The 13,654-nt window shown below is 44.9% G+C and overlaps 1 protein-coding gene across 1 annotated transcript; it reads right to left on the bottom strand.

Moving 5' to 3' along the window:
* Nucleotides 1–476: 476 nt before the first annotated feature.
* fgf8a (fibroblast growth factor 8a) lies at nt 477–7,222 on the bottom strand (the record flags this gene model as incomplete). Its single annotated transcript, XM_080449515.1, has 5 exons — nt 477–761; nt 2,776–2,882; nt 5,337–5,517; nt 7,040–7,076; nt 7,191–7,222. 5 exons carry the CDS (start codon nt 7,220–7,222, stop codon nt 477–479), a joined length of 642 nt encoding a protein of 213 aa, XP_080305641.1.
* Between the last annotated feature and the right edge of the window lie 6,432 nt (nt 7,223–13,654).

Consider the following 13,654-nt stretch of genomic DNA (forward strand, 5'->3'; position numbering starts at 1 on the left):
ACACACACACACACACATTCACACAGTCACACAGTCACACATTCACACACAGCGCACAGTACTAAGACATCTGCATCCCCAATACGTTGGATGACAAGTTATGTGCATCTAAAAACAAACTTCCTTTATTTCGCCTTTTTTACGCAGGTCAGTACTAAAAGTCTGGAGTAAAAAAATAGATTTCTCAAGTTGTTTTTCCTTTCTTTACAGCTTTTTTGTTTACTATGAGAAAATAGAAAAAAACCCTACATGTTAAGATATAATAATGCTCAGTATAAAAACAATGTCTCTAGAGGTTGTTTTTCTGTCCATCGGGTGGAGAGAGGTATGGTCGATTCCTGGTTAAATCAGCCATCCAAGTCCATCAGTGTTTCTCCCCCATTCTTTCTCTCTCCGTCCCCTTTGTCTCTCTTTCTCGTCTCTCCGTGCCCATTTTCCCCAATATAGTCTCTTTGTCCCTTTTTCTCTGACCCTCTTCATTGCTCGGCCGAGTAGCGTGTGCGCTTAGTCCTTTTGCTGAAAGGGTACTGGATGAAGTCGAAGGGCCTGTGCTGGGCCGGTTGCGAGGGCTGATGGCCCCTCGGGAGCCTCTTCATGAAGTGGACCTCGCGCTGGTGCTGGCGTGTCCGGGAGCCCTTGCGGGGCTTCCCGCGCCGGGTGAATGCCATGTACCAGCTCTCGTAGCGAGCGTTCCTCAGCGCTGTGTAGTTGTTCTCCAGCACGATCTCTGTGAAGATGCAGTCACGACCCTGGCCATTTTGCTGCAGAGAGGAGGGGGACAAAGAGGAAATACATGAGCACATGTAGGCCAGCGTGGGCTTCTGAAAGACCACTCAAGGGAAGATTTAGATATGGGAGCATATCGGCGAGCTTGAAGGGCGAGGCTCTCCCTGCACGCGCCGCCTGTCCCTGCACATGCACACACACATGCATGTATGCACACATGCATGCTTGCAAGATCCTGAGCAGGTTAAATTGACACTCAGTATTTTGCAGTGCATGTCATGTGCACACACTTACCGAAAGGCATGAACACAGATACACACACAAAACCCTCCCCACACGCTTGCAGCATATGCTACAGTCATTACAATCCCAGATCAGAGAGAAGGGGATGACAGTAAGCGATGAATCCTCTCTTCCTTTAGCAAACACACACAGACACACAGCTAGGCTCTACAGACACACACACACGGACTAGCCACTGTTCCATCCTTGGAACCCCTTGCGGGTTAGTTGCCACAGGCACGCAATCGGAAGGAGAAATATCTCCAGTCTACAAATTCCGGCACTCCAAAGCCTCCTTAATCAACCACAGGGGGGTGTCGATTTCACCCCCAGTTTCGATCGGCGTTTCCCTGCCTTCAACCCGCAGGTTAAATTTAACTGTCAGGCCTCCTCGACTCGCATATCAATCAATAGAACCCCGAATACACCTCACAAGGGCCATGCCATGGCATTCAATTAAAGCACATTAGCTCAGGCCGTTAACTTTAGGCGTGTCTGGAGGGTCACTGTTAAACAAAAAAAAAGGATTCCGTTCTGTGGTGATGGAAATGGGAGGGAATGGACACGTACGCCATCAACTTTAAATATGGCTGTAGCATACGTAGTCTGCACTGGGATACGAACTGGGATATTGGGAGCTCTGTTATCGTCTGTTGGATTGTGCATTTATCTTGCATGTCATCTGTAAAGACATAGCGTACATTTGCACACGTTAGGATGAAGTGGCAGGGAAATGGCCAAGTGTGGGAAAGTGCACGGTATGTGTGCAGGTACATTCCACTCATAGCCCTGGCTAACAGGAGCAGCCTCCGCAGGAGTCGGACACATGGTGACAGAAGAAGGCGTTAACAGACTGTAGCAAGCTTCCCCCAAAAATAGTTCTGAGAGCAAAGAAAATAAAAATTCACACGAGCTCACTCACATGCATTCATGGAGTCTCTCTCTCTGTCACGCACTCACACGGTGCACAGAAAATCACATACAAAGTCACTCTCTTTCACTCTTTTCTCTAACACACACACTGTGGGCCTGGCCAGGCTGTGACTGGGCTGGTATGGCAAGGAGAGCTGGGCAGCTATGGGGCAGATGGCGTACGAGGCAGGGTGCTGGTTACGGTGGGGGTGGGAGCCTGGCAGCCCGGTTTATTAGCCAGCACAGTCAGAGCGAGGAGTACTGAGATAGCCTGAGAGACCCACTAGAACACACACACACACACACACACACACACACACACACACACACACACACACACACACACACACACACACACACACACACACACACACACACACACACACACACACACACACACACACACACACACACACACACACACACACAAAAGATGGCTACCAACGCACTACTGAGCCCTTTAGGCTCAAGGACATAACACCGTCGCAGGGCCACAGTCATGCAAATTCATGAAGCATTTCTGCCTACACAATAAAATCATCAATTCAACTCTGAGAGTATACAAATGGAACCAAATGGAGAAGGCAGCAGCTCAGCAACATTAGCAGTAACCAATACCTTGCATCTACCTAACAACCGAGCCATCAAAAAAATAATTACTTCAGCCAAATAAACCCATGAAACACATTTCTCAAATAATCCTCTTAATGTGCAGGGTATACTGCTACACAGTGACCTTTTGACCTACAGTAGTCAAAGCGACAATGTCCGTAAATAACAATCAAAATCATTTACACACATTCACAGGTTGTGATGTAACTATCCTTTGTCCTGTGTTGGATAAGTTCTCCTCACCTTGCCAACGAGCTTTCCTTTCTTGTTCATGCAGATGTATAGGCCGGTCTCGGCTCCCTTGATCCGCACGCGACTCCCAAAAGTATCCGTCTCCACAATGAGTTTGGCTGAAAAAATTATAAAAGGCAGGATTATTAGAAATGAAGGCTTAGCACAGGCAGTGATGACAACTTGATAAATGTTAAAGTTATTTTGATCTTAGAGTGTGATTTGTGGAAAGTAAGTTTGAACAGGGTGACATGTTTAAGTGTTTGAAATATCAGACACTACAAATATCATCAACCTTGGTATAAGTGTTTGTACATAAATGCAGTGTGAGTGGAATATTGCTGGCTCGACGAAGAGAAAAGCCAAGCTGATAGCTAAATGCTGCTCTGCTGTGATAGGCAGCCTGGCTGTGCAAGTTTTCATGAGTTGCCTACCTCTGTTGTATTTTAAACCACTTTATTTGTAAAATAATTTGTACTATAATGTGTGGCTTAAAATAAAGCATTTTAAAGCGTGTGTGTGTGTGTGTGTGTGTGTGTGTGTGTGTGTGTGTGTGTGTGTGTGTGTGTGTGTGTGTGTGTGTGTGTGTGTGTGTGTGTGTGTGTGTGTGTGTGTGTGTGTGTGTGTGTGTGTGTGTGTGTAACATCACAAAAAGTTGTGCGTGCATGTACACACACTGTCTCTGCATCACTCTCGCACACATATGCACACACGATCATGCACACCAAAACCTGTGGGACCATTCCTGGGGATTTATGCAACCTGAAAAATTCTTGCAAAATGATAAAACCACGTGTTGCTCTATTCTTTGAAAGCTAAAGAGGCAACGCTGGCAAGCCCATCAAGAATTCCTTTTCAAATAAATCTGCACTGACCTCACACATAAAGGCCACATTTATCTCTATATCCTAGCATGTACTGAAAGACACAGGAAATATGAAAGTTCAGTGTTTGACTTTGTTGAGTGCACTTTGTTTCTGTAGAGGACAACAAAGCATGTGGATATAAAGCCGGTACATGTGTTAAGATTATGGTTTGGTCAAAAGGGATTCCATTTTTTTAACGATATACTAGCAAATCCCTATATCAGATTTACAACAGCTAGTTTAATTAATAAAACTACAGTTCCTAATCATACTGTACCACAGATATGGCCCAATAAATTAGCAGGATCTACAAATTTAATCAGACACTAAATTAATTAGAATGGATTTGTAAATGGTTTGTGGGAATTGGCTTATCCAACAGATTCCTGGGGTTGGGGAGAATGGATCAGAGCCCACACACACACACACACACACACACACACACACACACACACACACACACACACACACACACACACACACACACACACACACACACACACACACACACACACACACACACACCCTAACCACGACAAGAAAGTTAGAAAGTTATGGCTGTGGTTATAACCAGACAGCTATAGGCTATAGGTGATAGAGTAGGCCAGGGCCTACAAGCCAAAATAGTTGGGCCGAACACACACACACACACACACACACACACACACACACACACACACACACACACACACACACACACACACACACACACACACTGAACAACTTCAGTATAGTCTACAAGTGAACTGAATATAAATGAGAGATATTCCTTGTTTAATACATTGGCGGCCATGGACTAATATAATATCCTAGGTAACAAATTATCCAATATCAAATGATTATAGCCTATAATAAAGTGTGCCTGCTTCAATAGTTAACCTCGAAAATGAGTGCTTATAAAATGAACATGCAGGCCTTAAAACGTGCGCGTAAAAACGGCAGGCAGGCAGCCGGGGTGGCTGGCTGTGCTGCAGAGGGTTCGGCGGGGCCTATTTCGGTTCTAAAGGCTGGACAGAGGGGGAGCGGGGAGCTATGCAGGAAATGTTCGGGGAAGGTAGAAGCAAGATGATTTTCTAATGGCTCTTCCAGACACGCCGACCCTCTCTGGAGAATCACCTACAGCACGATCTAGAATCCTTTGGACATTTTTCGCGCTCCAGAGTGCGCGGCCTCCTACTCTTCTCCTCTGGCTGATATCAGAGTCATATTATAGCTATCTTGTGCCGCGGTCTATGGAAACGGGCCACTGGTTTATGCTTAAATATTTCTAAACTGAATTTAGATAAATGTTGTTTAAGCCTACCACTAATACATAGGCATATATGGTTACATTAAAGGTATATTGAGAAATGAATGGCTCAATAATGACGTGACCTTTTGCTGTTTGAACCGTAGGCTACCTATCTAATTAATTTAATTTCTAATCATTATTGCATTTTATGTGTGGCTACATCTCGGGGGTCAAAATACACTATAGCTTGAAATGCCATAGCCTACTAGCTAAATACCATATCCCATTCCCACAAGCTTATATAGGGGCACGGTGTGGACAAGAAAAGCACGCAAATAATCAAAACATAATGTAGGCTAATATCAAACTCCATGACCCATCTCGAAATCCCAAAGGCAAAAAAAAAGTTAAACGAAACAAGTTCAACCCCTCAGCCCAGTTATAGGAGAAAATAATAGTGACCCAGCGGTTCTTACCATGCACGTCTCCGTCATCGGCCATGGCGTTGATCTTGTTGTTGGGCAGAACCTGCACATGCTTGCCGCTGGTCCGGCTGTACAGCTGGTAGGTCCGAATCAACCGGCGGCTCACACGGTCCGTCACCTTGCTCTGCTCGCTCACATGCTGCGTGAAATTAGGCGGGGACTGATTGGTTACCTGCAGAAATTAAACGTCACCGGTCATCAGTATATTGCAGAGAATAAGCTTGTAGTGTTTAATCTGAATTTATAGTTTGTCCTATAACCCGATTGTTTGTCTCCACAATTTCTGTAAGTATTATAAAGTTAAACACAGGGCGCTAAGCGCTGACCATAAAACGCAATAATGTGAGGTTTGCTGGGTTTTCTTTCCGACTGACAAGTGTAACAAGTTCCAGTTGAACCCGCTGCCAAATGAAATTAACAGCTTCCAAAAAAGACACACTGCATGGGTGATTACAGGTTGTGCGTAAAAGAGAGTGCGCGCAGGAGTAGCCGTCACTGTCTGCCAGAATGTTTAGAAAAAACGCTGGAAAAAAACAAAAACATTTTTGCACCTCAATGTGCTCTAGTTCTCAACCTTTTCAGACCGTGACCCCCCAAAAATAATCATATTTGAACTGGGGACCCCCCACCCTGACAAGCATGCAATGTATAAAGGCATTACATTTGTTTGACTCGGTTCCACAGATAAATATTGTGAAAATAGCAGATCTACAAGCTCACAAAGCTTATTTGACAATTTGGCCAATGTTTGACCAGTATTTATTTTATAGTAGTTGGTTGGTTACTTTTGATGCATTAATGGTCTTTTTATTTGAGGTTTTAAAAGGTTCTTAAAATAACTTCAATTGTCACTTCACTGCATGTCATCGGGGGACCCCCCCCCCCCAAAAAAAAAGAAAAATCATGTGGGGACCCCCTGAAGGGTCCCAACCCACAGGTTAAGAACCACTGCTCTAGCCTATAGCCTATATACTTTCTCAAAGTGTATCTACCTATATATATATATGCTAATATATCGTTAGAACACCATATATTCCAACTCCATAACGGGCCACAAAGGCGCGGCATGGGAGAGGCGACGTTGTGTGATGGAATGAATAGTGACGGAAAACATTGTCCCGTCGGTATTTCTGAACCCCACGACATTTTTTCACAAGACTCGCATTATTTCTCCCCCGCGTGGCGTGATGCCCCCTCTCTGACTGTGCCCACGCATCCTGCGAGAGAGAGAGAGAGTGAGAGAGAGAGAGAGAGGGCAGCAGTATGTTCACGGTACCTGTGCCAGCCTGTGACGCGGGCAGCATGCCGTGCCATGCCCAGCTGACCCGGAGCGCGACGGGAGCCGTCCGATATTGTTGTATCACAAATGAGATGATGATCTCTCACCTTTTTCTCTCTCTCCCTCCCCCAGCCCCCCCCCCCCCCTTTTCTTTTTGCTCCTTGCTGTTATTACACTGTACGATCGGGGCTTTAGCTGCCATATGTTTTAACAATTCGTATGCCTGCCAATGTTGAAAGGCAGATTTTTTGAAGCTCGAACCTTAAAACCGGTCACCGATATGCTGCCTACACCCATTTCAATAAATCACAAAAGCACACAATTATTTTTCTTTGTCCTAAATTATACGTGATATAAAATATCTCTAATGTCCCACAGGGAGGGGGGAAATGTAAATAATAAAACAGTAACATACCTGCGCGTAGTAGCAGAACGCGAACAAGTGGAGAAGCCTGCGGATAAGAAGAATAGATAAGTCAGTTGTTGTTGGGGCATTACAGGGCATTAATTACAAGATAGTCTAAACAAATAAGACTTGAAAGTGGGAGGACGTCGTTAACACTCACAGATAACTCATTGGAGATGGGATGTGTCTCATGTTGATGGAGATGATGAAGGCTCTTCCAGTAAATTCTGACCAGGATTCTTTTCCAGAGCGGCAAAGTCGAGGTTATATTTGGTATGCAGGACAGACAGCCCTCGTCCCGAAAGACAGACCCGTATCAGATGCACTTGATAAAGTCCAAAGGTGTCATTGAAATCCTCCCGAATGGTCAGAGGTGTCGGCGTAGATGGTTATGGACAAAAATGAAATACATTCCTCGCAGAATCAGTGTCCACAGCCGTGCAGCAGCAACGCTCCACTTGTCTGACAACGTTGACAGCGACGATTGATAACGGCGATTAATGACTATTGTTAACAAGTGTCTCTCCGTCTCTGTCAGAAAGGCTACGCCAAGTATTAAGTGCACTTGCAAATCGACGGAGCCGTGCTTTCAAGTTTTTGGGTTGAAAGCGCAGCAGTTTTGTTAATACAAAAAAAAAATTAAACCCTTCTTATGAACAGAAAAACGAGGTCATCCGATCCCACTGTCAATATGTCACAGAGTTCGGGTCGCTTTGTAATTCCTATTAAACAGACAGTCTTCCCCTCCGGTGTGTCTTCAGGTTTTATCCCTAGGATGAGTGCGTGTATAGGTCGGAGGATAAAGTCAGAGAACGGGGATGATGTTGCCTCTCCGGTCGCAAAGCGCAGTACTGACAGGACAAGCCTTCTCCCCTCCTTTACTCCCAAGCTCCAATGTCAGCTCACACCCCTGGTTAAAATGGAAGGACGATCTGCGAAGAACAAGCCCCCTTTTCTGAAGAACAAAAGCGGACCCCCTCCCCCTTCATTTAAAACATCTCTTCACCTGAGGAACAGTCAGTCAACACTTGCTGGGGAAAAGCGAGGAGGAGTCGAGCCTTGCTTTGCCCTCTGTGCGCAATGACGCCCCTGCACCAAGAGGCGAAATATTTAAATAAAAGTGTTGATGCGGGCATGTCAGTGATGAAAGAGTACAAATTGTATGCTAATGCCCCACTTGTTAAGCGCAATCGAGAGTTGTATTAACCACACACCCTGCTCAGACCCATTTGATGACCTATAACAATAACAACCACTTCAATCCCCATCCTAGGATGAAACTGAGATGCTTCTCTGGGGATGCGCCATGTTTTTGGAGCTGCTCAGCTTGTGTATTGTCCGAGCAAAGTGTGAGACATATTAAAAGGATTACAGGCGATTAGGGGTTTTAGAACACCCCCTCCCTTCATTTGATAAAGAGAGGCGCATTAGCTACTTGCTTAACGGTCTCTTCTCGCCCTTTGGAGTCAGGCCTATACCCTCTGAGCACAGGTAGGCTACTTTAATGTCCATGCAGTAGAATCGCAACAAAGCGAAAACAAACAGATTTGGGGTACTTTGCAAAGGGATAATTACTTTCTTTCAAACACAATCAGCCTCGGTGATTTTAAATGCTGGGTCCAAAGCCATGCCAAACCCCCGATGGCAGGCCTAATCCTTAATAAGCGAAAATCAAAAGTCACTTCATTAAGCAAAGCAAGCGGCTGGCAGCATTCAATATGGAAGATTGTACATTCACACCTACAGTCGGGTCAATGGCCATTTAAGTCCTCGCTCCTTAAATTAATGACCCCCATTAATTTTCTGACTTAAGAGATGAGCAAATCAATGACCTGCTAAGGGCACCCTTTTATGTGGAATCCCCTTGAATGCAGCCATTATCAAATTAACTTTATTGATCGCGCACCATTAATTAGAACACATTTGTCCCTTGAACTACTTGTCTCAGTTTCGGCCATAGAAAAAGCAGGGCTCCATTATAACGCTTTTGATTAACGTTTGTCATTCAATCAAATGTGGGATGAGGCGTGAAGTGGGCTGATGATGGAATTTTAATCACACAGCTAATTATCGTGATTAATTACATATATACATAAAGGTACATTTTCAGCCTGTGCATTATTGCACCCGCGGAAACACAAGCTTAGGTTGTATCCAATTCCAATTCAATAACGTATTTAGTTAGTTGACCCCCCCCCCCCCCCCCCCCACACACACACACACACACACACACACACACACACACACACACACACACACACACACACACACACACACACACACACACCAATGTATTGATATTAATCAACAGTCCAGCAACAAATATGGATTTAATGTTTATTTGAACAGTTACTTACTCTAGTCTACTTGAGAGTGGCATGGGCCTGCATTATAAATCCTTGCCACCTTGCTAGCTATTACATTACACAACCACCAGTGGGCGCTACAAAAAAGGTCTATCTTGGCCAGAAAGTTGAGTAAAGAGGTTTGAAGTAGGCTACATTCCTTCCAATGTTGCAAAGGAAGTTGAAAAACAAAATAAATGATGAAACACGTGTTTTTGCTGAGTGTATTAACTAATTTCCTCACACACCCATCCACCCACAACCTGTTCTTCTCAGCTGAGTTTCTTCTAATAGTCTTAATACATTCACTTTGCCCCCCTCTCTCTTCACCATCTCTCTTGTGCAACCTGCCTCTTTACCTCTACACCAGTGGTTCTCTGGGGTCAGAGGACCCCCAGGGGTCCTTGAGCAGGTTCCAGTGGGTCTGGGCAAAATGTGTTAATATAGAATCAAAATCAGTTTAACCCTACATCGGCTGCCTACTTTCCAAATTTGGAATGTTTTCCAAACATTTTAATGACACAAATCTTGTATGGGGGCAAATAGTCTACATATTAATTTGGAGGTCCTTGATATGAAAACGTTTGAGAACCACTGCTCTATGTATTCTACATGTCTCTATTTTGTCTTCCACTATGATTCTTATTCCATCTATCTCTCTTATTCTCTTTACTCTTAACCCCCCCCCCCCACACACACACACACACACATCTCCCTCATACTGTCACTGTCACAGTGACATGGTTGTCATGGTGAAGGTCCATCATCCGACAACCTGTGGTTTGATTTAGCTTCCTCCCTCCCCAATAAGCATTGTCTACTCAACTGTGTGTGTGTGTGTGTGTGTGTGTGTGTGTGTGTGTGTGTGTGTGTGTGTGTGTGTGTGTGTGTGTGTGTGTGTGTGTGTGTGTGTGTACTGTGTGTGTGCGTGCGTGCGTGAGTGCGTGTGTGTGTGTGTGTACTGTATGTATGCATGTGCATGCATATGTGTGCACATGAGTGCTTGTGTGGGTTTTTGTTCTCTCTGTCTGTTCAGTGTGCACACGTGTGTGTGTGTGTGTGTGTGTGTGTGTGTGTGTGTGTGTGTGTGTGTGTGTGTGTGTGTGCGTGTGTGCGTGTGTGTGTGTGTGTGTGTGTGTGTGTGTGTGTGTGTGTGTGTGTGTGTGTGTGTGTACAGTATGCACATGTGTGTTTGCCAGTGTGTGTGTATGTACATGTATGTGTGTGTGAGCAAGCTTCCACACTGCAAGATGTGTTTTCATTTGACTGACATTGTAAACATGGACCTCGGGGAGGTTTTACACTGTCAGAGTAAACACAGGATTGTTAGTGTGCAGTCGTGGTCCTGGCTCAGGGCTCAGGGCTGGGCTGCCCTCCCCTTAACCCTGGGAACCCTGCATCCATCAACTGCCCAGCAGGGGGCCACAGACCTAATCCCCCTCCACACACACACACACACACACACACACACACACACACACACACACACACACACACACACACACACACACACACACACACACACACACACACACACACACACACACACACACACACACACACACACACACTCTCTCTCTCTCTCTCTCTCTCTCTCTCTCTCTCTCTCTCTCTCTCTCTCTCTCTCTCTCTCTCTCTCTCCCTTAATCCAGTGGTTCTCAAACTTTTTCATGTCAAGTACCCCTAAATTAATATGTATTTGGCCGTGGGCCCCCAACTGAAAATATTGTGTACAAGGGACCCCCACAACACAATATTTGTGTTGTTAGAATATTCCCAAAATATTCAAAAAAATATATTTATTATTCAAAATTTCACTAGAGGATAAGCCACTTGAGATGCAGCATCTCGTTTTCGTGGGGGTCCTCAATTCTGAACTGATTAACTGATTGTAAAAATGGACCAGTGCACCTATTCCTGCACCTCTCTTTCAGCTGAAAATCTCTCACTCTCTCTAAAGTCTGTTGCATGTCAGGTCCTACCGAGGCGGACATTTGTGTTCATACACAAAGCCCCACCGTTGTCTGGAAAACCCTCATGTAACAGTGCATGTGTTGAGTGTCTCTCTCTCTCTCTCTCTCTCTCTCTCTCTCCATATTTCTCTCCCGTTTCTACAGTCTAATATTCTACCCATTTTTAGTACTGTACAAACTCTACAAGGCCACTTCTCCTCTCTCCATCTCTCTGCATCCCCTTCCGTGTTCTATCTCTCCACTGTTTTTCTCTCATCTCAGTTATGCAATACCATTGAACTTGTACCCATTGACAGGGTACCCATTGTACCTGTCTGTCTGTCTGTCTCCCTTTTATGCCAACATACTGTATGGAGATCTCTGTATCTGTCTGTCTGCCTGTGTCCCTTTTATGCCGTATATGGAGATCTCAATATCTGTCTGGTTGTGTCCCTTTTATGCCCATATATGGAGATCACTGATGTCATCAGCATATGCCCATACATGGGTATGACCATGGGCATGCCCATATATGAGAATATTGGTTGGTCCTGGACAACTGGATCTCCATATATGCCTACATAAGGGCATATCGGTCGAATCGGCGGTTTTGGACAACTGGCTATCCGACCAACTCGATGCCGGGCACTGCACTGCCTCAGGTACTCAGCGATGTGTGCGAGTTTGAAGTCAGTCGGTCAAGACAGGTGAACTACAGAGGCACAGACAGACACGCACGCAGACATTTTACGCACTTATAGTAAGATGCTCTGTTTGTATGTCCAGTAGGTCTATGAACCAAGTACTGTGCAGATCGTGCTGGAACACACACATGACATGATTGACAGTCTTTATGGTGGTTGTATTCCATTGAATGTCCTTTTCCTGTCACAACAGCTCACACATCTTGATGCTGTGTTTGCACATTGCTGCACTTCCCCCAGCAGATATGGGAAGTCTTTTGTTATTTTATTAGTCATCTGTGGGAAGTATCGTGTGTCTGATATCTTGGTACAGCTGGCAGGTAGTTACCGTAGTTATAAAATGCAGCTTGGTTTCCACCATGTCTTGTGTACAGTGAGTGCACAGTCTGTCTTCTCTTGGGAGCTAGGTCTGCCTTGCAGCAAGACTGTGTTCATTGAGTCTGTACATCAGGGGCACAAATATCACTTGGTCGTTTTCCAAAGCTGGTGCTTTACGTCAATAAGTCAAACATTTAATAATGCAACATAACAAAGAATGATGCAACATCTTTTGGACAAAAAATTGGCCTCAAATGAGGGTCTTTACAAGAAGACAGGCAGCTGGCATATGTCCCTTGAGATCAAGAAACGCAGGCTAAGATGGCTCGGTCATGTGTTCAGGATGCCCAATGAAAGGTTACCCAGAGAGATGGACCCTGATTGGGAAAAGAAAGAGAGGCAGACCAAAGAACACCTGGTGAAGGACAGTGATGATGGAGCTGAAGGAGATGGGTCTTTCCTGGGACGAAGCACAGGCCAAAGCACGAGACAGGGTTTAGTGGCAGTGTATGATTGCGGCCTTATGCCCCAACCGGGACGAAGAGAATAAGTAAGTAACAAATAATGATGACAATACTACATCACAGAATAAATGTAAGGTACAACTATTCTGTAAAATGCATACAAATAAATAAATTAAGACATGGTCGCCCTCCCCTGCTGCACACAGTCAAGGATTTCCTTGGGTTTGGATCAGTCACAGTGCTCAGGTGGTCTGCCATTGAGTATTATCTGTTTAGGGCCAAATATAGCTTCCCAATTTGCTCTGATTTGAGGTGGATTTTCCCCAGGTGTCAGGTGTTTTTTGTTGTCGTTGTTGGTTTGGTTTCAGTCTGGTGGCAGTGTGTTAGTGTTTGTGAATAGAGTCCCAGAACAAACTGGTTTAGGGGGCATCTTGCTAGGGTCTCTCCGTGGGTGATGGCTTTGTTATGGAGTGTCTGGGTTGCTTTCTTTTAGGTGGTTATAAAACTGACATGCTCTGATTTGAATTTTGATAATTAGTGGGTATCGTCCTAATTCTGCGCTGCATGTGTTCTTTGGTGTTTCCCATTGTATGTGGAGAATGGAACTGCAGAACCCTGCATGCAGTGAGTTTCAATTTGGTATTTGTCCCCTTTTGCTAAATGTCAGTTGGCAAGGGGACCCCAGACCTCGCAACCATAAAGAGATGGGTTCTATGATGGAGTCCGTTGTTTTTAGCCAGATTTTAATTGGGAATAGCTTGATGTTCCTTTTGATGGCGTAGAAAGCCCCCCCTCTCTCTCCATCATTCCAACCCTACATACCAATATGTGGGCCATCTGC

This window comes from Gymnoscopelus braueri (assembly GCF_963280865.1).
Source record: "Gymnoscopelus braueri genome assembly, chromosome: 14".
NCBI classification, from domain to species: domain Eukaryota; kingdom Metazoa; phylum Chordata; class Actinopteri; order Myctophiformes; family Myctophidae; genus Gymnoscopelus; species Gymnoscopelus braueri.